At 40.6% G+C, this 27,865-nt stretch overlaps 1 protein-coding gene across 3 annotated transcripts in view; it reads right to left on the bottom strand.

Annotated features, from left to right (window-relative positions):
• Window positions 1-27,865, bottom strand: part of RNF213 (ring finger protein 213) — a 271,043-nt gene that overhangs the window by 56,318 nt on the left and 186,860 nt on the right. For all 3 annotated transcript variants that reach the window (XM_073649777.1, XM_073649776.1, XM_073649778.1), the window contains exons 25-39: window positions 25,628-26,771; window positions 24,839-25,032; window positions 23,323-23,478; window positions 18,157-21,720; window positions 16,203-16,339; window positions 13,468-13,563; window positions 11,288-11,406; window positions 9,257-9,361; window positions 6,101-6,279; window positions 5,838-5,979; window positions 5,593-5,728; window positions 3,541-3,723; window positions 3,193-3,332; window positions 2,145-2,299; window positions 1,845-2,060 (exon numbers count right to left, since the gene is read on the bottom strand). In XM_073649777.1, coding sequence (XP_073505878.1) covers window positions 1,845-2,060; window positions 2,145-2,299; window positions 3,193-3,332; window positions 3,541-3,723; window positions 5,593-5,728; window positions 5,838-5,979; window positions 6,101-6,279; window positions 9,257-9,361; window positions 11,288-11,406; window positions 13,468-13,563; window positions 16,203-16,339; window positions 18,157-21,720; window positions 23,323-23,478; window positions 24,839-25,032; window positions 25,628-26,771 — 6,666 coding nt within the window. The remainder of the gene's footprint in view (window positions 1-1,844; window positions 2,061-2,144; window positions 2,300-3,192; window positions 3,333-3,540; window positions 3,724-5,592; window positions 5,729-5,837; window positions 5,980-6,100; window positions 6,280-9,256; window positions 9,362-11,287; window positions 11,407-13,467; window positions 13,564-16,202; window positions 16,340-18,156; window positions 21,721-23,322; window positions 23,479-24,838; window positions 25,033-25,627; window positions 26,772-27,865) is intronic.

Raw genomic sequence — 27,865 nt, 5'->3', positions numbered from 1 at the left:
TTATGTTCTTACCTCACCCTCTCAGCCCCTAGAATGGTCTCCAAACGTATCCTAGCAATTTATTCACATCCTGGAGGTCTAGGTCAGAGAGCACTAGACAGTATTCTCCATCTTCTCACTTCCGCTCTTTCTTTTTTTTCCCAGGACGGTTCCTTCTCATCAGGGCCTGAAGCATGAGTCCCGACAATCATTTTGCTATGCATCTATGATGTTTGGTAAGGTTGTGTCCCGGAGGACATCCAGAATGTCTACCTCTTAGGTATATGACAAGTTTATGGCTGCGGTTATGATCTTCTTTACATTCCCCTTCATATGCGTTTTTTTTCCTCTTTTCTCCAACTTGATCTTAGTTCGTAGGATACTGGTGAAAGCTCATGGTTTTTCTTGCCAAACTTTAGACTGGTCCATCGACAAAATGTTTTTCTTCTTTTTTTTCCCATTTCAGTGTCTCCTTCTCCAGAGCTACCGTCTTTTATCTCTATGGCAAGATTTTTCCCAAGAGCCAGAAATCAACTCTTTTGGTCAGAAACCAGGCTTTCTACATCAGTCTTCTGGTCTTTTCCGGTTCTACATGAGAACCCAAAGCAAGATTGTGACAGTCTCTTTTTAATTTCGATCAAGTTTCTCCTATGGCAGCTTCTGTGTCTTCCAATCTGTATAGATTGCGCCTTTCAACTGGTTCCTTATCTATTCCAGTTTTCTGATTTTTCCAGGAGTCATTCCACAGTTCCAGATTAGATCCCCTATCGAGCATGCATTGGATCTCAATACCAAACAGCTGTCGACCCTTCATAGGCAAGGTGGAATGCCAGAGGATTCCGTTTGCTTCCAGACAAACATTGCCAAGGTAGTGGCATACTCTGGGCGGAACCCACAACAATTTATCCATAACAAAAGTCTCCCACTTCCTCTACTGGGCTAAGAGACAACCTCCTGTGTTTTTTTTCAGTAGTTACATTCTAAGAATAGTCAACTGATATGCCGACTATATCAGAACAAAACGGCTGTACACAGAACACTAGTATCTTGATTTCCCAATATTGTATGCCAACATTGGGAGCACCCTGGATGTCAGTCTAGTCATCCAGGACGAATCACAGGGTCACAATTTGAGCCCTGGACTCTCGTTCCCTTTTACAGATGCCTCTTGTGGCCTTCATAGAATTCAGATATTATTTCCAGCATCCCAGCATTCACCTATACCAGGCTGGTTGGTTTTTACATAGCTTTTTTGATGCCATTGTCCTGATATCCTTCAGACTCCTCATCTAGTCGGCCACACAAGGTATGTAGCATGGAACCCCTTAGCCTAATTTTACACATCACGAATACTGTGTGAGGGGACATCATACCAAAGTGGGGCTGTGGGGGGACATCATACAGTGTAGGAAGACACCATACAGTGTGGGGGCAGCTGTGGGAACATCATTGTGTTGGAAACTGTTGATCAAGGTACAAGGAATGAATAACAGGAGAACTGTGATTTACAAACTTTATAAAAAGCAGTAAATTATATGGTGTTGACTCGTTGCTACAGGTAAGAATACATGTTACAATTAGCCCTATCTTAACATGTATTAGCTGCAGCAGCTAGTCAACAGACTTTATTCTGCTTAATACTAAGCGACACAAATTAACATAAAACAACAATAAGCCAAAATAAGATCAGCCAGATGGTTCCACAACAGTCACAGTAGCTCATGTGTCCCCTCGAGAAAATTTAATTGCTCACCCCTGCCCTAGACAGTAGTCAAACTGAGCAATCTCACCCATAGTTTAGGTCTGTCTTAGATCAAAAATAAGATTTTTTTTCCAGAAACACAATAATATGCCCCAAAACTTACCATTTGCTCACTAATTAATGGATCATGGCCATCTATTTTCTCTTTAAGAGACTGAAGCACTGAAGGAGGACTGAAGGCCAATATCCTGCTTAGGTTTTGCAGTCTGTGCTGGAATGTGTTGTATCCAATGTGCACCCATGGCAGACTCAGCTGCTCATTACTATCACTAGTGTTTCTTAATTCTTCAATGCACGATGAAAGAGCGTACTCCATTACCTGCAACACATAGGAAGTACATGGCATGTGATTAATGGGGTAAGCGGTATATCATTTATATTCTGCAATAGCTGCTGATCCCACCTTCAACTCATCCGGAGAGGATATTGTCATGGACATAAGGATGAAGTCTCGCTGATAATTCAAGAACAGAATCTGCTGTTCACTTGTGTCTTTTGAGGAAATATCCTTTCCTAATTGGGTCTGTGAGAAGATATCTACAAATTTCACTTCAGGACCTAAAAATAAGGAAAATAAAAAGTAATTTGCCATTCTGATTACATTATTGGGATAACACATTTTTTTTAATAACCCAACTTTTCGTAGCGCTCCTGATTGGTATTACCTAAAGGACACACAGCTGTATATGTGAGACATCACACATCAGGTTTTCTCGAACGAGTGCTTTCAATGTTTTTCACTCGTACCTATGATAGTCTATAGGGCTGTTCACATGTCCAGGATTTTGTGCGGACCGAGTGGTCGGCAAAAAATTGCAGTGACTTGTGCGATCTTGATCTAAGTGTCAAATCAAAATCAGCAATACAAGTCTATGGGTTCATGGAAAAAAAAAAATCAAGCAGCACTCTGATGCCTCCCGCGTGCTGTCTGTTTTTCAATGACTATGACATAGAAAAAGATATATAAAATTTTTTTTCCTATCAAAGAAAAACACTGAGGCCTTGGGATATAGGTTTGTCGTATACTCATAAAGATCAGTATCCAAGTAACCCAGGAATGAAAGTAACACTTTCACTGAAGGTTTGTAAACTAGGGCTCTATTCATATACATTTTATGGTGCATCCACCCACCAGCTCAGAGAGAACTGAAAATTAGAGACATAGCCTGAAGAGGGGAATAATTAGTGAAAAATGCAGGATACAAGTCATATAATGGCCAGAAATAGTGTTATTCCTAATGTACACACAATGAAGCTTATTCTACAGTTACGCTTTAATTTTTCCCTAATGGAAAGAAAGACACTAGTGATCGAACTCCAATGAAGAATCTTGTACCTTTTTTCTCCAGCACAAAACATTGCAATTGTGTCACAAAAACAATTTTCTACTAATAATCATTGTGACTATGATCAATACAACCACATTTTTATTGTGTATGGATAAATATTACCTTCCATAGAATCAATGTGCCGAGCCTGAGTCCATATCTCCTCTAGATAATCCTTAATCCTCCAGCTAAAAGGCAGATAATTTTCCCCAAAAACAGCGATATTCATGTTATTCTTCACCAGAATGGTTTCAGTCTGTGAGCTGCACATGAACAAAAATGTTTAATGACAATAAATATATAACATTTAGTGCAGAAATATGAAAATGGAAAATGCAGACCACCTCCTACTTTGTCCCTTCAATTGGTTATGAAACTAGAGCCATCATCATCATCAATCCGGTGTTGAGAATTTCAGAAAAATGTATACAATGAACCATAAAACAGTATAAATAACACATTATGTCTCACCTGAAGTTGCTGGAAACCGGTAGAAGTTTTTCATCAGAAAAAAAGAACATCCATAGGGACTTAATAAAGTTCTCCACATTGTCGTTGACAAGAACTTCCAGGTTTCCATTGCAGTCGATGATGGATAAAATGTGGGATAAAAATGGTGTCACGGCTTTCTGAACACGTTTCCAAAGGGTTTGCCTGCATAGAAAAGTATTATTATTAAAAAATTAACCTATTAAAGGACAAGTTTCAACTACTCAGTACCAGCCCCCCATAAAAAAAAACACAGAAATCTACATCTCCAGAAAACACCACCTAGAAAAAAAGACACTATTCAATTTAACATATAATGCACTGAAAAATGGGGAAAAAATCCAAGGCTGGAGAAATGGTGAAAAAAAAGCATTTCCACTAAAGTTTCTTTGGGTATGTTTTTAAGGTGTTAACTGTGTGATAAAAATGACATGATAACATGATTTCTAGGTCAGCATATACATAAACCCTGTTTCCCCAAAAATAGCCCAAAAAGCCTTAGAATGATTTTACAGGATTTTTGGAGTATGCTTGAAATATAAGCCCTACTCCAAAAATGGTGGGTAAACTGATTAATTGCCCAGGGCCCCCACTTTCTAAAGGGCCCCCAACATGTCTATTCCAAGGTTGAAACTGCTAAAGGACCTTTGGTGACATCATGGTCATGTAACCATGATATCACCAAAAGCACTTTAACTGCACGAGCCTTGAGGAACTAAAGAAGAGACAGGCTGGTATGCAGGGTTGGCATCAGAAGAAAGAGGGGCAAACTGGGCAATTTCTCAGGGCCTACACTCTCTTAGGGGCCCCCAGCCTTTTTATTCTGAGGTTCAGACTGCTTAAGAACCTTTGGTGACATCACGGTCACGAGACCATGTAGTCAGCAAAGGTCCATTTAAGAAGTGGAGAGGAATTGAAGGCTAGTATGTACCATATGTGCACTGTGTGTATATTTGCATGTGTATGTGCAGTGTATGTGCAGTGTGTGTGAGTGGTGTCATGATTATATTTGAATAAATGTTGATTTCTTGTTCAATAATAAATGTGGATTGCTGTACATGGCAATATAAATAAGATATCCAATGAAAATAAGCCCTTACCCACCTTTCGGGAGCATGAAATAATATAAGAAACACTAATATATATAATATATATATTACAAACACACGTACACATATATACAGACATGAATAACATGCACACAAGACTAAAAAACTGGTGATGTGACACAGGGATAACAATCTGGATCACACCATGATGTCATGGTGACAATAATTAAAAAGGTACAGCAATTATATATATTATATATAACCATTATGGTACCTTTTTAAGTATTGTCACCATGACATCATGTTGTGATCCAGATGGTTATCCTTGTGTCACGTCACCGCTGTTTTTTAATCTTGCGTGCATTTTAATCACATCTGTCTATTACAAATAAATAAACATTACTACTGTTTTTTAACGCTTAGGATTTTATTGATCATGGGTTTTTACTAAAAGTATCTTACAGCTACATGGAGAATTTAAAAATAATCTGTCAGCAGGTTTTTGCTATGTAATCTAAGAGTGGTGCAGCAGAGCTGGATTGCAGTCATGGAAAACAGGGATTTAAATAAATACAGTGTGGGAGTAAAGGTTATGGATGGTCAGGGCAGAGAACAGGGACAGTAAGGACGAGAGAGTGACACTGGATAAGCTGAGCATGAAAGGGAGATACCGTGCCTGCATGTACTCTGTGTACAGCTGCTCACACATAGCAGAAGAAAAGCTTTATATCCATTTCCTAAGATCCAGTCTCTGTTTCTCTTTTATTAGAAAATTGATTTGCCCTAATAAAAGAATGAACAGCAAAAAACAGAGGAGGCAGACACCTTGTGCCGGCACTTCATTTTTACAGGGGTAAAAACATTCTCTATAAATAACATGATTTTTACAAATTTGCTATTTATTACACTGGTTATCACAAGTCTATTGAATTGGCAGTGACCATCCAAATGCACACACAAGCCAGCAGCTACATCTTCTTCTAACCTGAAGGTTCCAGCTTCCTGCAGTGCATCCAGATTGGTGGCCTCTCGTACGACCCAATCTTCAGCATGATACAACTGTTTTTCCAGACTCTTCAACATGTTATGTAGACGAACTTTCAGACATTTTAAAAAGGAGTCTGCAAAAGAGAAGACAGTAGAAATAAAGTTGACACTTCCGTATCAAACAAATGTTTTTTTAATGCATCTTACTGGAGCATTAGGCTTTGTGGAAGCGGGTTACCCTACCTTTCAGATCATTCTCTGTGCTCAGCAGGTTTATTAGGATTTCAATCCGTCTGGTGCTGCGGCTGACAATATTCTCCTCGTCTCTTAGCAAGCCAATGGCATTCTGGACACAACTTCTGATGAGGGTAGTGGTATCCAGCATCTGCAGAATGTGAAAAGTTAAAGCTGGATTTACACTGGCCAATTCCAGATGTTACACAAGTTTGTCATTACTTCTTTTCAATATAAAAAGCACATAAAAAAAAGAAAAAATATAGTCTTACATTCTCAAAATTGGCTGGTGACACATCTGCCTTCTTTTCATGGACTTCTTCATTTTCATTTACTTCTTGATCTATTTCCATTAAGTTGTTATCCTGTAATTGATTGCTTGTAGCAGATACACCTTCTTCTACTTCCATTGCTGTTTCATGATCTCTTGCTGATGCTGTCGCTTCAGATACTGAAGAAGTAAATGCATGAGATTTAAAAAGTAAGTGGTTAATAGAGGTGGTCTTAAGGGGTATACTTTCTCCATATTGAAAGTGCCAAGTCGGAGTAATACTTCATGGGCCATGCAATGCTCCTCTGTGAATTTAAATATGCAAATAGCCTCATAACAGAGAAAGAGCACAGGAACTCTAGTGCAACCTATTTGATGTAGCAATCCTAAAAGTCAATATACAACCCCTGGCAAAAATTATGGAATCACCGGGCTCGGAGGATGTTCATTCAGTTGTTTAATGTTGAAAAAAAGCAGATCACAGACATGGCACAAAACTAAAGTCATTTCAAATGGCAACTTTAGGGCTTTAAGAAACACTAAAAGAAATCAAGATAAAAATGTGGTGCTCAGTAAGGGTAATTTTTTTCAGACCAAGCAGAGGGAAAAAATTATGGAATCACTCAATTCTGAGGAAAAAATTATGGAATCATGAAAAACAAACACACAAAAGAACACTCCAATACATCACTAGTATTTTGTTGCATCACCTCTGGCTTTAATAACAGCTTGCAGTCTCTGAGGCATGGACTTAATGAGTGACAAACAGTACTCTTCATCAATCTGGCTCCAACTTTCTCTGATTGCTGTTGCCAGATCAGCTTTGCAAGTTGGAGCCTGGTCATGTACAATTTTCTTCAACTTCCAAAGATTTTCAATTGGATTGAGATCCAGACTATTTGCAGGCCATGACATTGACCTTACGCGTCTTCTTTCAAGGAATGTTTTCACATTTTTTTCTCTATGGCAGGATGCATTATCATCTTGAAAAATGAGGTCATCATCCCCAAACATCCTTTCAATTGATGGGATAAGAAAACTGTCCAAAATATCGATGTAAACTTGGGCATTTATTGAAGATGTAATGACAGCAATCTCCCCAGTGCCTTTACCTGACATGCAGCCCCATATCATCCATGACTGTGGAAATTTGCATGTTCTCGTCATGCAGTCATCTTTATAAAGCTCACTGGAACGGCATCAAACAAAAGTTTCAGCATCATCACCTTGCCCAATGCAGATTCACGATTCATCACCGAATATGACTTTCATCCACAGTCCACGATTGCTTTTCCTTAGCCCATTGTAACCTTGTTTTTTTTCTGTTTAGGTGTTAATGATGGCTTATGTTTAGCTTTTCTGTATGTAAATCCCATTTCCTTTAGGCGGTTTCCTACAGTTCGGTCACAGACATTGACTCCAGTTTCCTCCCATTCATTCCTCATTTGTTTTGTTGTGCATTTCCTGTTTTGGAGACATTGCATTGAGTTTCTGGTCTTGACGCTTTGATGTCTTCCTTAGTCTACCAGTATGTTTGCCTTTAACAACCTTCCCATGTTGTTTGTATTTGGTCCAGATTTTAGACACAGCTGACTGTGAACAACCAACATCTTTTGCAACATTGCGTGACGATTTACCTTCTTTTAAGAGTTTGATAATCCTCTCCTTTGTTTCAATTGATATCTCTCGTGTTGGAGCCATGATTCATGTCAGTCCACTTGGTGCAACAACTCTCCAAGGTGTGATCACTCCTTTTTAGATGCAGACTAACGAGCAGATCTAATTTGATGCAGGTGTAAGTTTTGGAAATTAAAATTTACAGGGTGATTCCATAATTTTTTCCTCAGAATTGAGCGATTCCATAATTTTTTCCCTCTGCTTGGTCTGAAAAAAATTACCCTTACTGAGTACCACATTTTTAATCTTGATTTCTTTTAGTGTTTCTTAAAGCCCTAAAGTTGCCATTTGAAATGACTTTAGTTTTGTGCCATGTCTGTGATCTGCTTTTTTTCAACAACATTAAACAACTGAATGAACATCCTCCGAGCACGGTGATTCCATAATTTTTGCCAGGGGTTGCAGATCCTTAAATGAGCACTGCCACATGACTTCGGATAAGAAGGCAAACCAGACACTCCATTTGACTGTCACACAGGTAACTGGCACGGTTAGTGGGAGCCGTCCTAGTCACTGCGTTCACCACTCTGCTCCTCCCAGTGTCAGGCCGTCTCGCTGAGCCGCCTCTCCCAGCACTGCTGCATCCTTCTGTTGCTGGAAAGTCTCCACCTGGCTATAGTGAGGCACGGCCAGACTCTGCAGGAATTTAACCCGCTGAGTCCTGCAGAGTTTTGCTTTCCTGACATATCCCATGCCAGCAGGGGATATATTATGCAGCTCCTCCCTCCACACCTTGCCTGAAGTTAGGTTCCTAGCTGTAGTTCTTCCCTAGTACACTGTCTAGGTGCATTATTGTTTTATCTATCCTGCTACTGACCCGGACTGTTTACTTGTTTTGTCTGACCTCTCCGCTCCTGACCACGGTTTCGTATTTTGAGCCTGTGTTACCCACCCAGACCTCAGACTGTCGGACCACGTCTCTGTCTTTGACCTCTGTGCTTCATGTTGTGCCTCTGACCATTCAGGCTGCTGCTGCAGGTCTGGGGACTACCCTGGAGTGGCACCTGGTGACTACCCTAATGGTCCAAGTCTATCCTCACCATCAGAGGGTCTAGTGAAGACCAGGTAGTTATTTAGCAACACCTCTCCAAGGTAAGCCCGGCCAGTGGCAAAGTGGGTCCACACAAAACCGTCACACAGACACATGTTTCAGGGTGTTTGCCCCACAGGAGGTCTGATTTGGCTGGGTGAGAGGCCTCTGACGGAGTAAGGGGTAATGTTTCTCCTTGTGAAGAGTACCAAGAGAAGAGAGCATTGCATAAAAGCCTTCCAAAACCTCTGCTATGTCTTCCCCGTGACAGCTTCCTACAGACAGAGCAGCTGATAATGGGAGGTTTCATAATCTGCAACCGTGTAATTATCTGATCATGTTGGCAGTGGGTTCATGCATGAATGTGCCTAATCCGCCATTAATTACTAACTTAATATTTATACGTTTTTGGATTCTTTGTTTAATGTTTTAGGTTAATGTTACACATACCTGGACAGAACAGCTGGCTAATGGTGAACTTTAGAAGTGCTGTTACGTCTGTCGCCATATCTTTAGATTTCCGCAAATCATCAATATGCACAGATTGCCATAAACCTAACAGAGAAAAAGAATTACATGACAAAAAACTGACCATGAGAACCATCTAGCAAAAAGGCACTTTACGACTCATAATATGCTTGGCAGAGTACATGATGAGGACTTGAAGAACTTGGCAAGGGTGCAAATCAAGGTTCAGTTGTCAGCTTTGCTGACATGGAGCATGGAAGTCAGATGCCTGACAGCCCTTGTGGGATGAGCGGAATGTGAGCAGAAGAAGCTCAACCTACAATCGAAGATCAATCCACCAGAACAAATGGTTTTCTTGGAAATTGGCAGAACAATGTCAGGCTCTCCAGGGATCACTAAAGGAAAATCAAAATGCTAAGCTTCCATGACCAGTTAGTTCAGTGCAGGAGAACAGTGACATACAAGACCCAAGCATCCCCACCATCAGGGGTAATCTTGGGTACAATGATAGCCTAGAGTCCCTTTAGCTTGAGGGACTAAACCATTGGCCACAGTCCTTGCTACCATACAGTCACATCATGATATTACACAGCTAAGTGTATTTTAGAAAATTAAGCCAATTTACAGAGATTTTCCAGGTACGAAACAACTAGACGGAAGAGACACCGAAGCAATTCTCCGACGATAAAGTGTGGATCCTATTTTGAATAATAGGACCTGTGAGTGAAAATGGCTTAATGTCAGATGATGACCTGGGCAACTACAGGTGCATCTCACAAAATTAGAATATCAACAAAAAGTTAATTTATTTCAGTTCTTCAATCCAAAAAGTGAAACTCATATATTATATAAAGTCATTACAAACAGAGTGATCTATTCCAATTGTTTGTTTCTGTTAATGATGATGATTATGGATTACAGCCAATGAAAGCAAAAGTCAATAGCTCAGTAACTTAAAATAATTAACAAAAAACACCTGCAAAGGCTTTGTAAGCGTTTAAAAAGGTCCCTTAGTCTGTTTCAGTAGGCTCCACAATCATAGGGAAGACTGCTGACTTGATAGATGTCCAGAAGGCAGTCACTGACACACTCCACAATGTCCCAGAGTTCCAATTTTCATTTGGAAATCAAGGTCCCAGAGTCTGGAGGAAGAGTGGAGAGGCCACAATCCAAGCTGCTTGAGGTCTAGTGTGAAGTTTCCACAATCAGTGATGGTTTGGGGAGCCATGTCATCTGATGGTGTAGGTCCACTGTGTTTTATCAAGACTAAAGTCAGCGCAGCCGTCTACCAGGAAATGTTAGAGCACTTCATGCTTCCTTCTGCCGACAAGCTTTATGGAGATGGAAATTTCATTCTCCAGCAGGACTTGGCCCCTGTCCACACTGCCAAAAGTACCAATACCTGGTTTAAAAATAACAGTATCACTGTGCTTGGTTGGCCAGCAAACTCGCCTGACCTTAACCCCATAGAGAATCTATGGGGTATTGTCAAGAGGAAGATGAGAGACACCAGACCTAACAATGCAGACGAGCTGAAGGCTGCTATCAAAGCAACCTGGGCTTCCATAACACCTCAGCAGTGCCACAGGCTGATCGCCTCCGTGCCATGCCGCATTGATGCAGTAATTGATGCAAAAGGAGCCCCGACCAAGTACTGAGTGCATTTATTGAACATACACTTCAGTGGGCCAACATTTCGGATTTTAAAAACATTTTTGAAGCGGTTGTTATAAAGTATTCTAATTTACTGAGATAATGACTTTTGTGTTTTCATTGGCTGTAAGCCATAATCATCAACAGTAACAGAAATAAACACTTGAAATAGATCACTCTGCTTGTAATGACTCTATATAATATGAGTTTCACTTTTTGTATTGAAGAACTGAAATAAATTAACTTTTAGATGATATTCTAATTTAGGGAGATGCACTGGTATAATGACAGTGTGGATCTGAGTGTCTCCATGACTGACGTCAAAAACATACAGTTTTGCCCTATCTAAATATATCTTACCTCCACGGAAGCCCACATACATTGTTCCACCTTTGATTCTCGGAAGCTTGGTTATAAAGTAGACAAAGACACATTTATCATCGAGATTTAACTTGTTGATTTCATTCACAGCAGAATACCTGAGGGTGTGAAGAATCATAAACAGATTGTTAACAAAGCATGACATCTAACATGATTATCGTTTTCTTAAAAGGAGTTGTCCTGGACTTTTTTATTTTTTTCAGAAATTGCCATATGTAAATATACCGTGCATAGCATACATGACTTAAAGGGATTAATCAATATCTCACTGATCACAAGAACAATTTGGAAAATTGTTTGACAAGACTGGAGTTTCACAGAACATTTTTTTCAACATTTTCAGTTTTACTCGTTAGTTGATTAAAAAAATGAATACACCTCACATTAAGGCTGGCCTCACACAGCCATAGATTCTCTCATGTGAGAGAATCGGGCTGATTATGCTAATGACACTTGGACCAAACTCTGCCAGAGAGGAGCCGAGTGTCAGCTTACTGTGATCCGATTCTCTAGCATACGAGTGCAGTCCGTTGATTCCCTCGCACCCATACACTTGTATGGGTGCGCATGGTCCGATTATTGGATGCACTCGCAAGAGAAAAAAAAACGATGGTTGGCATTGCCCCATAAAATCACATTGGGCCAAATGCTATCCGAAAAAACATCGGATAGCATTTGGCCATGTTATATGATCTTGTGAGCGAGGTCTAAAAACTACATCTAGTATTTTGAATGACATCCATGAGTTTTAAGGACAGCACCAAGTCTTCTAGGCATGGTATGAGTAAGTTAGTGACATATCACAACATCTATTTTTTCCATTCTTCAAGAACAACCTCTTATAGAGCTTGGATGGGGAGTGATGATCAACTTGCCTCTTCAGAATTCCCCATAGGAGTTTGATTCGGTTCAGAATAAGAGACACTTGGTCAATGAATCACTTTCACCCTCTTCTTCAGAAATGCAACAGTGGTCTTAGATGTGTCGTTTGGACCATAGTTGTGCTGGAAAAGTGCACATCTACCAAGGACATGATGGTAGCATTTTCTCTTTCAATATAGAGCAGAACATCTGTGAATTCATGATACTATCAATGAAATGTAGCTCCCTGATACCAGTGGCACTCATGCAGCTCCACATAAGGACACTGCCACCATCATGCTTCACTGTAGGAACCAGGCATTTTACTTTGCACTCCTCACATGTGCGACGCGATATACTTTAGTTCCAAAAACATTCACTCGTCAGAGTCCCAGTAGTCTTCATATTTTTCAGCACGGGCCCTGGCAAGTTTTAGATGGGCTACTTTGTGCATGGGCTTTAGGAGAGGTTTCCTTCGTGAATGACACCCATGAATGCTATTCCTCTCCAGTGCATGCCGTATTGTGAAACGGGAAATACCCCAGTTTGGCTTTCTACTTCCTTAGCTAACCGCAGTGAACTTGCATGTTGATTTTTTTCAACTGTTCTCATCAGAAGACGCTCCTGATTACGTTTTAACTTACATGGGCGTCTCTGTGAGATGGTTGCAGTTCTAATGTTAAGTTTCTGTTTTCTGATGAGTAAGTAAAGCTTTTCTGATCTTCTTGTAGCCTTCATCTTTCTTGTGTAAAGGAATCATTTTCTTTCTCAGATCTTGTGACATTTCTCTTCCATGTGGTGCCATTGCTGGTATCATAAAGTGGGATGGGGTTTTCTTTGTTAAGTAATGCTCTTTTATAGTCCACTCTTTGCTGGACACCAGCTTAATGAATAACTAGACTTACCTGTCTACCACTTGCTGCTTTTAAAGGCAGATGCTGGCTAAATAACATAGCCATCATCTGCTAGCAATAATGCAGGCTCAGATTCTGAGCATGCTTCAACGACAGGGACACAATATATGAGGTCATAGTACCTCATATGCCAAGAAGTGGTCAAGATTGAAAATGTTTATAACGTTTGTGTGCTGTAAAGTTTCACAGATGAAATCTCACAGTGTTACATACACAAGCACAGTAATATTTTGAGTGGACCTAAAAAATCTAATATGCTGGACTAATGAAATAAATAAAAAAAAAGATAACATAGGCCAGTGGGGTGTAAAAGTCCCCATACAGAAGCACCGGGGATGTTTTAAAAAATCTTTATTATTGGAGACAAGTATTTTATCAACTTACTTTGCTGATGCGACGAGATTTGCTCCCTGAGAACCTTCTTCAAAATCAGTTTGTATAATCAGTATTACATTGCCAGATGAAGATTCTAGAAAAGTCCTAAATCAAAGAAAACATACAGTAATAAGAGCACCAGAATCAAAAAGAAACAACTCTTTCAGCGCCATAAGTATCACATCCGGAAATATCACAGCTGTTTATGGTGATCTCTCCCCTCTACAGCCTCCAGTGGTCCAGTGCTACATTTAGAATTGCTTTAAAGGAATTATTCTCATAACTAGATGGTGGCCCGATTCTAACGCATCGGGTATTCTAGAATATGTATGCGGCCGACCGGGTGCAATCAGTAGAACGTTGTTTAAATTTGCTGCCAAAATCGCTGATTGGTCGCGGCCAGCAACCGCGACCAAGCAGCAAAAGGGTGTTTAAATTTGGCAGCAATATCGGTGATTGGTCGCGGGTGGCGGCCGCGACCAATCAGCGAACTGTGTCAGTGAGGACCGGAGAGCTTGTTTAAATTTGGCGATAAAATCGCTGATTAGTTGCAACCGCGACCAATCAGCAGAGCGTTGTTTAAATTTGGCGCCAATCTCGCTGATTGGTCCAATCAGCAGAGCATTGTTTAAACTTGGCGCCAATCTCGCTGATTGTTCCCAGCCGGCGGCCGCGACCAGTCAGCAGAGCATTGTTTAAATTTGGAGCCAAGCTCGCTGATTGGTCGCGGCCAGCCGCCAGCCGCGACCAATCAGCAGATCGTTGTTTAAATTTGGCGCCAATCTCGCTGATTGGTCGCGGTCGGCTGGCAGCCGCGACCAATCATCAGAGTATTGTTTAAATTTTCCGCCCATATCGCTGATTGGTCGCGGGCGTCGACCGCGACCAATTAGCGTCGTGTTAGTGAGGACCGGGGAGCGGCGCTGCTTGTGCGGCTCCTTCTGCTGCGAGAAGTCGGGAGATGAGCGGCTACTCGCAGCAGAAGCATCCCGACCGGCGGCTCTGCTCCCCGGTCCTCCGTTCACACTTGCCCTCCGGAGATCAGCGGGCCAAGCCGCTGATCTCCCGACGTTAGCCGCATGGAGATGAGCGGCGCTGCCTGTCAGGATACTTGTGCTGCCAGCAGCGGGGAGATGAGCGCCTCGCGCCGCCTCATCTCCCAGCTGCATCGCCGCTGACCTCCGTTCGTCAGATGAGCCGCTAACGGCCGCCGTCTTTTTCTGAAATCCTGTGTCGCTGATTGGCTGCGCCCGGACCAATCAGAAATGCAGGATTTCCTGGACAGACAAACGGGATAAGACTAATATATATATATATATATATATATATATATATATATAGATAGGAAGTTATAAGCAGAGGATAGGAGATAACTCACTGATCACAGGGGATCCGACTGTTGGAACCCACTGAGATCTCGAAAGCGGGACTCTGCAACTAAGGAACTGGGCTCTGCAAAGTCCCGTCTTGATAAGACAAACAGAAGCAAGAAAACCGAATAACGGTACATTTCACCATCAATACCGGTACGAATCGGAACCTGCTCCCTCTCTCCCAATAACCTGACTAACCAGACACATTTTAATATGATAGGCTAAAGAAAACTGACCAAATATCCACAAAAATATCAAACCAATATACGTATAAAAATGAAAAAAACTTTATTATATTCAAGAGGCGGTAAAAACATGGATCACACTGTGCAAAAAGGTGACCAAAATTGCCAGAAAGAATTATCATAGTATCTGAGACCCCGATTCCAGTGATGAGTCACTTGCTGAGCTGCATGCTGTCATTTCGATACAATCAGTTTTCTCTGCTTCAGATCTACCAGTTCTCTGAATGCTGAACCTTTTATAACCCCGCCCACACCCGACTGACAGATTTCTGTGTATAATGTATATTGACAGAAAGCTGCCAATCAGTGGTGAAGGAGGGGTTACACATAGCAGATGACTAAGAGGCACGCGATAACTAGTCCTGTAGTGATAATTTCCTGCTGTTAAAACACTAATTTTATTAAAACACCAACATACAGCCAAGTAAGTGACACATCGCTGGAATCGGGGTCTCTGTCCCTACGTCATGCTGCTCTCAGATTACATAGTGAAATCATGCTGACAGATTACCTTTAAAGCAGCTGAGCAAGTCTGAGATTAAGAAAATATTGTGTTCTTAAAGCGAACCTGTCAGCAGGATTTTGCTAAGTAAACTACAGACAGTGTTATGTTGGGGCAGCTGCACTGATTAATATGATACCTGAGGTGAAGAAATCCATCTAGTGGTTCTTGTGTAATCAGTGTTTGCAGCTTTGAGTTGATGATATGCCCGTGCTCTGGGGCGGGATTGTAGGCAGGGTCTTATCCTGGTGCTCTAGGCCAGATCAGCAAGAAAAGACCTGTCCACAGGCCGCCCCCAACTGTCTCTGCCTGGCTGTCTCTATGAGGAACATACTTGTGCTTTGGGGCGGCCTGTGGGTAGGTCTTCTCTTGCTGATCTGACCTAGAGCACCAAGATAAGACGCAGCCTACAGTCCGGCCCCGGAGCACGGGCGTATCATTAACTCAGAACTGCAAACACTGATTACACAAGAACCACAGGACGGATTTCTTCACCTCAGGTATCTTTTTAATCAGTGCAGCAGCCCCAACATGACAATGCCTGTAGTTTACTTAACAAAATCCTGCTAACAGGTTCGCTTTAATAACACTTAGGACCAATTATCAAATTATATCACAACTTACCGAATTTTTTTCAAGAATGAGAATTCCGTGTCAAACTGCTGAAGGGACAAAATGTCAATGTTGCTGATATCTTTTCGCAATTCAGCTTCTAAAACCTTTTTGTCAGCAGAGGTAAGAAGGCGTGAAAATGTTGTGATCTAAAACAGAAAGAGTTAGTTTAAATCGTATCTTAATTTAGTTTAAAGGAGTTGCCCACTACTTGGACAACCCCTTCTCATTCCCCATGTTTGGCTCCATTAAAAAAAAAGCTTATACTCACCTTAGCTCACCTCCCATGCCAGCGCCGTTCTAGCCGTGTCGGCATTCGCGTTCCCGGCGCTCTCATGCAGTTGTTCTGACACGTGAGCTCGGCCAAAAATCAGCGCTGGTGTCATTGTCCCCGCCTTCCGACGGATAAGTAATTAACAGGAAGTGGGCGGCCAGACAACCTCACATGAGCCCAGGGAACGAGAGTACCAATACCGCTGGAAAGTTGCCGGCGCAGGAGGTGAATATAAGTGTTTTTAATTTATTGGGGCCAAAATCTGAGATTGAGAAGAGGTTGTCCTAGTCGTGGACAACCACTTTAAATATCAGGACCAGATTTGTAAAAAGAAAAAAAAAATTAAACAGAATTTAAATAGTTTTACCTTCAAGAACAGAATACTCAAACACAAGCAACCCAAAACTAGCAACATCATGAGCCATTGCATGTTTGCCGTAATTCGGTCGTATCTTAGCTGAAAGGCAGTTTCTACTCGTGGCCTTATACTGAAATATTTGCAATTCATTCCACAAAAACTGATCAATGAAAAGTATCTAATTGCTTAAAGGGAATCTATCAGCAGGTTTTTAGAAAGTAATGTCATCATCACAATCAAGTACCAATATATTATAAGTCCATGTCTCCATTGTCAGGTAATCCATTGGCAAATTCTTATGCAAAAGATCTCGCAGGTACAGCGGCTTGGCCTGTATTTACACCTCTCCAGCCTCTCTTTGCATTTCCCTGCCCCCCACCGGCCTCCTGCCAGTGACTGAAAGGTCACTTCTCTGTGATCTTCTCCTCTGGCCGACATGTCGCACAGGTGGCATCATTCTCGGGAGGGTGCTTGTGCAATAACGTCCTGATGATGTTGAGAGAGCCGGACAATCCATCTGCATACGTGCTGCCCCCGGGAAACACAGCACCTGCGAGAGATCTTGGGCAGGGGAGCAGGTCAACAGAGACTGACATACTGCGCAGACCCAGTCATTCCAAAAGCAGTGCATGCACACATGGATAGTCTGGCTTTCATAATTTCATCAGGACATTATTGCGCAGGAGCTGGCCCTGGGAATGAGTTGTTGGTTGGAGGAGCAGGTCACAGGGAAGAGTGACCCGTCAATCACTGGCAGGAGGCCGGCAGTGGGCGGGGAAAAATGGAGAGAGGCAGAAGAACACCAAGTCCCTGCACTTGTGAGTTCATTTGTATAACAATTTACAGATAGATTACACGGAGACACAAACTTATAATAGAAAGGTATGAAAGTTATCATTATTACAGGTACTTTACTGTGATGACTAGTGATGAGCGAGCATGTTCATTTAACCCTTTCGCCGAGCACGCTCGGGTGCTTCCCGAGTATCTCCAGCGTGCTCGTATATTAAGTTTGAGTCCCTGCATCTGCCTGATTTATGACATTTAGTCAGACTCCACACATGTGAGGATTCCCTAAAAGGCAATCTCTGCATGTGTTGAGGCTGACTAACAGCCATAAATCATGCAGACGCAGGTACTTGAACTTAATATACGAGCACAATGAAGATACTCGGAAAGCACACGAGCATGCTCGGTGAAAGGGTTAAACGAGCACGCTCGCTCATCACTAGTGATGACATTACCCATCATTTTAATGGTGGTAATGAATTATTATTTACAACATAGCAAACAGACAAATGGAAAACTAATAAAGAAAATCTAACAAAGATTACCTCAGTGAAAATGGTGTGATTGTCAAAGGCTGAAGTTACGTGTGAACAGAGGAAGTCTAATATGGAACCATGATGTTGTTTCTTGAAGTATTCGTCAATTAATTCTTGGTTGCCCAACCTGATGACAGAATCCGGTGTAGCACAGTTGAGCAAAATAAATTTTGCCCTCCTCTTGACATTTTTTACATCTTGGGGATCAGACTGTGTTTGATTCATTTTGTTAAATACTTGAAGAACGACGGAGGCACATGTGTCCGAGTGGTAGCCAATAAAAACGTCAGACGGACTGTATTCATGGTCTTTTACCATGAGGTGGTTTACATTGGGACTGGTGAATTCTTTTACCCAAGCCTCAAGCTCTTGAACAATAACTTTTTGCTCTTTTTTCAAATATGTACTTATATCCAGATAATGTTTTTCCAGTCTGTTGATCAGTGGGATTGGAAAGTCTTTATACACAACATCTTTTTCTTCAATGACTATCAGTCTGAATTTCGGATGAACTCTGCACTTTACACGATGAGTACCAAGGCCCAGGTCTACATACTTTTGGCTGGCTAGGTAAACGTAATATTGGTTCAATGCATCATAAAGGCTTTCATAGAGATTTTGCAGATTGAGGAGAATGACCATCTGACCAGTTTCCATACAGATCTTTACACGGTTGATATTTCGGCAAATCTGAGTGTACTCTTGGTCTTTTGGGAAACTGGAACCAAATATGATTTCAGGTGTCTGGTTCTCATTAATGAATGCTTGCTGTAGTATCTGTAGTGCTGCATAATTTTTAGTCAAAATCAAGAGGTAACGAGACTCGCAGTCTTCACTATCACTTTTAATATTTTCCATCACCAGATCTATTGTATTGTATGCTTCACCTAGATGCTTATTTTCATCTCCTATAAAAATGTCCAAAGCTTTCAAATCATCTTTCCCACTGAAATTTCTGAGGACAGCCCGAGCAATTTCATGCTCCGTCAAGCCTTCGTGAGACTGTTTGGTAAAGGCAAATACCATTTTTATCAGACTGTAAAAGTCACGTAATCCAAAAAATTCTTTTTTCTGCTCTTTTTGAGTCTTGCAAACTTGCTGATAAGCTTCTGCAAAGTATCTAAAATAGTTAGAGACTTTCTTAAGAATCAGATTATCAGACGAACAAATTCCATAAGCACTTTCAATGAGTTCATTCTTGTCGGGATCACCACGAGATACAAAAATTCCTCTGTTCATTTTTGCAGGATCTAGTGCCCAGTTAGAGATGCCAATGAATCCAACCTTTTTGTGTGCCAATGGTTCATCATCAATGCAACCATCCTCCAGCAATGGATGGAGTGTCTTTAAAGGCATCTTTGTAGAGTCTTCAGCAAGACCTATCTCATCAAGTACAACCACAGACACATACTCTTCTAAATTTTTCCCTTCCTGGAATCGAGCGCAATGTTTAAATGTGCCAATTATGCCTTCTGGTGTTGAGTGAGGGCTACACTGAAAAGACACCAAGTGGATCTGTTTCATGTCTTTATACAGATCTGTATGGGCTGCCTGACCCTGCATGGCATCGGCAACAATTGTTTTCGCAAGTGATTTTGAGCTTCCAGGTTTTCCAACAAGAAAAAGTGGGATTTTAAGTTCAATGCAGATGACCATCATAAATAAGTTTTCCTTCAAAGCAAGGTTTCTTGCAATAGTATCTCTTAATTGTACGCCTGATAAAAATAGATCTTGAATTGCACTTATTTCATGTAAAATAGCATCTGGGTCATCATATGGCCGATCAAAGTGTACAGATATATCCTCTCTATATGAGTCCTTAGTTTCTAAAGATGCATGATAGCACACGCCAGCGGCCAATACAAGTGACCAGGCTACTCTATCTTTTTTAGAAGTGGTGTTTACTTTACCCTTTACCATGTTTTTTTTCGGATTTGTCAGCAGCTTTTCTTGATGGTTATAGAACCACCTAAAGACCTCTACACAACGCTCAACATCTCTTAAGCTGACAAAGCTGCATTCGTCATTATTCAACCTCATATAGGTCTGAGAGGTGGAGAGCACATCTGTTAATAACTCAACATCACTAGCCAAAAGCTTAATCTCTTTTGCTAAACGCTGAACAATTTGTTGTATATATTTCTTTTCTGTTTCATTATCCAGTTGTCCAAAGTCCCATACAAGCGGCATCATGCTGGGAGGCAAAGCATGTACGCGGTAAACAAGTTGTCTTAATGGAATGGACCCGAGTCTTTCTCTGGTCTCATTTGCTGTTACTCTGTATCCCAGACCGGCAGATTCTAAGCGTTTGATCATTTCTTCAGTGTGCTTCCGATAGGGGTTGCAGGCTGCAATTATATGTAATCCAGAATCCTCTAGTAATGGCTCCCCATCTACAGTGCGATCACACAGCGCTTCTTTGATGCTACTGATTGCCTCAGTTGTATTGGCTTCATCAAAAAACAACACAGTATCACATCCATCGTCTTTGTTAATAATTGCGATATCCTGTGCCTCCAATATTTTTTGTGAAATCATCTCAGCCGTTGTACCTCCATGAACCTTCACAAGCTTCATATTTTCTGTATCAACAAGTCCCTTGCATAAATGGCATAAGAACTTAATTAGCCGTGTTTTTCCACAACCAGTTTCTCCCATGATGACAACAGGAATCCCACATCGAAATCTCATCTTAATGGCCAGAATCTTGAGAATATTGTCCATAGTAAGCTCATATGTTTCATCAGGATCAAATGGCCATTCGATTCCTAGGACCATGGATAACCTACTGATTTTTTCGTCTCTAGGCAGTTTGTCAAAGTCAATATTGAATGGCACTCTTTGAAGCGTCAACCCTGTATATAGCTGCATGGTCATAACATTTTGTCTAATTATAGTATTATCTCTGGGATTGACGGCATCTACACCTCCGGCATTGTTTGGTTGCAAGTGGAATCCAATAAACGTCATGGATATTCGATCATTATTGAAGAAGATATAGGGATGTGATTCAGACTCCCACCTTTTGCGCAATAAAAAGGGAGCCAGGTCTCTTTCCTTAAGCTTACGAAGGTCAATGGATTGTCTTCCTGGACTTTGATCTGCAATCTCCAATGATGGTGTCGCAAAGTCTTTTGCCATGATTATCATAAAGTCGACCACAAAACGTTTAAATCCTAGCAATGTATCTCCAACAAATTCAAAATTACAAAAAACTGAAGATTCACAATCTTTAAGTTGGACGTTTAAAAACCAGGCAAAGTTTCTGAGTTCAGACCAAGAAGGATCGATAATTCCGCAATACATAAGGAATATCTGGAGACATTTTGCTGGATTTCCCTCCAGACTGTCCTCTGTGTAAGCAAATGTATCAAGATTCTGCCCCTCTCTAAAACGTATTAAATACTGGTAAGGTCTCTGGAAACATTCACTACGGAATTCCTTCACATCCATTCCTGGATCCCCACAGTCATCTGCCACATCTTCTGTGTATTTTCTTAGAACTTCTTTTGGTGAACAACATGATATTTTGGGAAAGTAGTCAATTAGATTGCACTGTATCACTTGATGAGCCTGGGTGAAGAAAAAAATATATTAGGTAAAAAATAAAAGACAGTCAAAACAGCGTTAAGACTGGAATTACTAACCAAGCACTAGAAACCAAATCATTGCAAGTGGTACGATAGTAATATGATACTAATGAAAGGAAACAGGAATTTGACTAAACTGCAGTACCAGGCACAACCAGAGCTGATCAGATAATTAGGAATATGAGGTCTTATAATTAACAAGGCATGAAGTACAAAAAACAGATAGGATCACCATGGATGTATAAGACAGGATAAGATGTAGAGGAGCTGATGGAATTTATCATAGCAGCTGAGTTGGTTTCTTTGCATCTTGTTAATTTACTCTTTGTACATATGGTAAATGCTATTTGATATCTTGTATGTTTCTGTTTTTTAAATCTTTAGATGATGTCTTTTGCTTTATTATTTTTTTTATATTGATATGTGATGTCTTATGATATATAGTATTCTTTTTGTTGTTTCACATCTTTACATTATGTCTTGTTTTTGTCTTTTGATATCTTTAGATGATATCTTTTGATATCAGTCATGTTTTCGTCATAATATATCTTTAAATGATATCTTGTTTTTGCCCTTTTAAATCTTTCAATTAAAACCTCTAAAACTTTTATGTTGTTGCCCTTTATTATCTTTAGATTATATCTTTTGATATTTTTATTTCGCCTTTTAGATATTTAGATGATATCCTTTAATATATAGTAATTTTTGTCTTTTTATAGCTTTAAATGATACCTTTTGATAGTGTATTTTTTTTTTCTTTGGATGATAGTGTTTGATATCCTATATGTTTTTGTCTTACTATTTTTGTCTTTTTATATATTTAGATGATATTGCTTGATATTTTGTATGCTTTTATCTTTTTAGATTTGTTGTTGATATCATTTTGTTTTTGATATCTTGAATATTTTAGTCTATTTATATTTTTAAATGATCTTTTTTTAAATGATGTATCTTTACACGATATCTTCTATAATTTTATTTTATATTTTTGTTTTTATATCAGGGCTCCGACTCCCTCATACATGGCTCATGTTTAAGTGTTAAATTTACTGTAGCACAGATTCATCTCAGCTAAAAGTCTAGACCCTTAGATCCGGAATAAGACAGATATTTATAGGACATTTCATAACGTTCCCAAATTCTTATGAAAAAATATTCTCCAGAAACTGCATTGAACTACTGTACCCAATTTATTATATATTTTAGGAGTCTGAGTCAATCCATTGTATACCGACTCTGACTCCACCAAAATGGGCTCCGACTCTAACTCCACAGCCCTGCTTTATATGTCATTGAAGTAAACTATATCTATTCACTTACTGATTGGGTGTGCACCTATTAATTCTCACAATAAATCGTAAATCAGTAGTGGGGTACAAATGTGGCTGGTGAGCACTTAATGGGTGGCACAAGAAAACCATGGCTACTTTCCTCCCAAAACATCAATACTTAGTCAACAGACTAGGACTGATCTACAACAGCTCATACAACACATTGCATTGTAAGAAAACTGTTGGGTTTTTCAAATCTCCTATTTTAAGCCGTAAGGCAACCAACACTTGGTAAATCAATGGTGACTTCTTACAGATTGTAACTGTTTTGTGAACGTTGTGTCTGCAGATTCTAAAATCTCCACAATGTACAGATGACTCGGCAAGCGCTTCCATATTCTTCCCTCGGAATCCATCAGATATTGCAGGACGAAAAGTTTAAACAGGAATTCTGAAATGCCCTTGTTCACCTGTGGAGTAAGAATAAGAGGTTATTAATTCTACAGAAATGTTTGCAGGGTATTAAAATTACATCATATAATTAACACCATATCCAGCATTTAGAACAAACAAGTCAAACTCTGGCCCACAGGGTGGTAATATTTTGCCCACAACTCCAGAACCACCATCCCCATGTGAGGCCATTATTCTGTATGTAGGACTTTGTGGGGCCCTTTATATTGTACAGAAGACAATGTATGCCCATAATACTATAAGGAGGACTATGTGGGGCTCATACTGTATAGAGAGGACTATGTGGGGCAATTATTCTGTATGGAGGACTATATGGGGCCATTATACTGTGTGGAGCACTATGTGGGGCCATTATACTGTATGGAGGACTATGTGGGGCCCATTATACTGTATGGAGGAGTATGTGGGGTCATTATTCTGTATGGAGCACTATGTGGGGCCATTATACTGTATGGAGGGCTATGTGGGGCCCATTATACTGTATGGAGGAGTATGTGGGGTCATTATTCTGTATGGAGGACTATGTGGGGCCATTATTCTGTATGGAAGACTATGTGGGGCTCATTATACTGTATGGAAATCTATGTGGGGCCATTATTCTGCATGGAGGACTATGTGGGGCCATTATACTATATGTAGCACTATGTGGGGCCATTATACTGTATGGAGCACTATGTGGGCTTATTATACTGTATGCAAAGCTATGTGGGCCCATTATACTCTATGGAAAGCTATGTGGGGCCATTATACTGTATGGAAAGTAATGTGGGGCAATAATACTGTATGGAAAGCTATGTGGGGCAATTATACTGTATGGAAAGCTATGTGTGGCAATTATACTGTTTGGTGGACTGTGTGGGGCCCATTATTCTGTATGGAGGACTATGTGAGCCCATTATTCTGTATGGAGGATCATGTGGAGCCATTATACTGTATGGAGGACTATGTAGTGCCATTATACTGTATGGAGGACTATGTGGGGCCCATTATACTGTATGGAGGACTATGTGGGGTCCATTATACTGTATACTGGTTGGCCCGTGACTATGTCCAAGTTTTTCATTTTGGTCCTCTGTGTGTTTGAGTTTGACATCCCTGATCTATATGCATCATCAATGACTTATTCTTATCATCTGTACAGTACCCCACAAAATACTGAAATTATTTAGGCCTCCTAGCTCAGTGGTGGGGAAATATATAATCTTTTTCCTTCCTAACGGTAGAATGATAAAAAATTAATAGCAAAGATTTGGAATATTTTGGACATTGAGTTGTACTGGGTGTTTCTGTAGGTGAAATTAAGCGGTAGCATTAGACATGAAGAACACTGATGTTGGAGGTATCTCAATTACTTACAGAAGATGTAATATCAATATGGAATACTATAGGGCAGTTCTTCAGCTTTTCATCAAGAAAAGGCAGCAAGGTTTTCAAAACTTTACTTTCATCCACTTCTGGGTTAATTAGCCGGATTGTTTTCAGAACTGGCCTCTTAGTCTTGAAGTCTGACACAAGCTTTTGATAAAGCCTTTTCACATACAGAGATTTTCCTGGAACAAATGAAAAGTGGTCATATAGCCATTACTTATTATTGGTCTCATAGCACACGGGTATCACTAGGTTTCAATAGAAAGATTTAATTCACAGCTGTGATAAGGCATTTATAATTTTGGAAGGTATAAGGGGAGCTAAATATTGAGTTGGCAGCTAAGAGAAGGGCCAGGATTGGGGTGGTCTGAGCAACTGCCCAGGGCACCGATCCCCAAAGGAGACTCCTGTGATCACAAGGACAGCTACATTTTAAATTTTTTCCGCATTCTCAGGAAACAGATACAATTGCCACCCATGTCCGAGCCATATCATGGAAGCCATATCTTCCTGGCCTTCTATCCTCTCTGTTATAGCAGTTGACTTTACAGGTCAGATAGGCATCCGTTGCTACCCTCAGTTTGACATTAATGAATTTTAATATTTTCTCATGAAAAATGGGGGTATTGTAATCTATTATAGGGACAAAGGAGTGGGCATTGTTTTCTGAGGAGCAAAGGAGTTATTACTGCCGTTTTGTTGCTATGTCTTTGGGAACAATAAGGGGCCTGTTGGCAATATTATATGGGCTGAAAATATAATTCAGATCCTACTCACCCACGCCTGCACGCTTGGATGACACAATACCAGCACAGAGTCCATTCTGAAATATGTGAGCCGCTGAAACAGCCGCTGGATTGACAGCAAAATGAGTGCGAAGATAACGCTGCAGCTCATCGAGGGGATTCTGAGGAATCATGTGCACTTTGTGCTGGCTGAAGACAGAGGGGATGTAGCAATGTTCTCGATCAGAGTTACATATGATCACTAGGTAGTAGTCATCATCACGTCGGGCCTGCAGCTGCTGGAAGAGCTGCTCTGATTTGTATGCTGTATCATAGTTCAGTTCATCTGCATAGATTAGACTGTAAATCTTCTTGCCTTTGTAACCTGGTGTTAGACACCTCCGGAAAAATAAGGCAACTTCTTCGAATGAAGTCTGAGGAGTACAGAGTAACACCTCATCATAAGACGGCAAAGGCTCTTTAGAGCTGTGCATATAAATTGACAGCGCACAGGACAAGATCTGGGATGAGGGACACAACACCAAATTGGGACGACCTTCATGCAAACTGGGATGGAACTTGCGCGAAACCCATTTAGCATTTTGCTTTGCTAAAGAGTCCAAGCATGTACCCAGGGTATCTAAATCTAAACATCCCGGGAATAGGGCATTCATATATGTCATAGAATGATCCCAGACCAGCCTCAGCTTCTCCAATACGCTTTTACAGCTTGCAAATTTCAGTGCAAAAGTCATCCTGTTTGGGCGACTCCCAGTAAAAGATCCAGTTGTGAAACATGAGGTGGTTGTGTCAATTTTCTGACACTGGAGCTTTATAAAAGACAACATTACAAGCGCCTCCTCACTGATATCTCTTTTCTGAAACTGTTGGCTCAAGAAAACCAACTGTTCTGCCGTGTAATAATTCAGGTAGTAAAGCTGTGACCTCTTCTTGTTCATAAAGTCCAACCACTCTTCTAGCAGGCTCTCCATTGTTCTGCAGATATCTGGAAGGAGACTGGTAAGAGTTCCTTGTTCTTCAAGGTTATCGATGCCATTAACATCAAATTTCATACAAATGCCAATTTTTGCATCATCTGAGCAGTAAATCTCTGCCTTCCACGTTCTAAATAACATATTTCCAGCTAAATAAAGGTCCATAAATGATCTTCCAAGCCTCTGCACGTTGGAAAAAATCTGGTAAAGACAAGAAAATATTACAGTCAGAAACGTTAACAGTTTGTAGACATTAAATTATACAAATTTACAGAGATCCCTGTTTTTCACATTTTCTTAGGTTTAGACTTTGACAATTAAACACCGCATTACACAGCGACTGCACTGGAAAATCTCATCAAGATCTGAGATGAGACCGGAGAGGACGCACAACTATGAACCTTCTAAAATAGAAGTTCTTTTAAAATAACTTTTCTTGTGAAACAGTTGCATATGTTTCTATACTTTGAACTCTAGGAGAAAAGTACAAGAAACATAGAAAACGAAAATTGTGTTTAATACCCTTTAATTAAGGTCAGCCAAACTCATTTATTCCAGCATGACCGTCCCACCATCTTATATGGATGGGGTCTCCTGACTCTCTACTCACCGATGCTGCCGGGGGAAAGCAGGATTGAGCTGGCAAATTTTTTCAATATCTGATACTTTTGTTTCCATGGAGAAAGGCCATGGCCACAAGATTCCGCCACATTCAGAACAATTTCAGGCTCAGCCAAGTATATTGAGAACTCTGAAGTGACAACTATTGGCTCGAAAGAGCATTTGGTAAACGTTCTCTGATGTATATGAACAGCTTTTCTATAAGCGTCTAGTTAATTTGACCTGTTTATTTTTTTTTTAATTAAAGAGGACCTCCCACTTTTTCTGAAATTCTTATTTCAGCCAATACTTGTATTTCGCCAGCATCTTTTCTTACAGCTTTGTGATGAGTCACTGTTCTGTTATTTATTACTAGATGGTGGCCCGATTCTAACGCATCGGGTATTTTAGAATATGAATGCGGCCGACCGGGCGCAATCAGCAGAGCGGTGTTTAAATTTGGCGCCAAAATCGCTGATTGGTTGCGGTTGCCGGCCGCGACCAATCAGCAAAGCAGTGTTTAAATTTGGCGGCAATATCGGTGATTGGTCGCGGGCGGCGGCCGCGACCAATCAGCGGACCGTGTTAGTGAGTACTGGAGAGCGTGTTTAAATTTGGCGCCAAAATCGCTGATTAGTCGCAACCGCGACCAATCAGCAGAGCGGCGTTTAAATTTTTCGCCCATATCGCTGATT

The sequence above is a fragment of the Phyllobates terribilis genome, unplaced genomic scaffold, assembly GCF_046119375.1.
Source record: "Phyllobates terribilis strain yellow unplaced genomic scaffold, ASM4611937v1 Scaffold_10__3_contigs__length_209671492, whole genome shotgun sequence".
In the NCBI taxonomy this organism is placed as follows: Eukaryota; Metazoa; Chordata; class Amphibia; order Anura; family Dendrobatidae; genus Phyllobates; species Phyllobates terribilis.
This window is presented reverse-complemented; position numbering and strand designations above follow the sequence as displayed.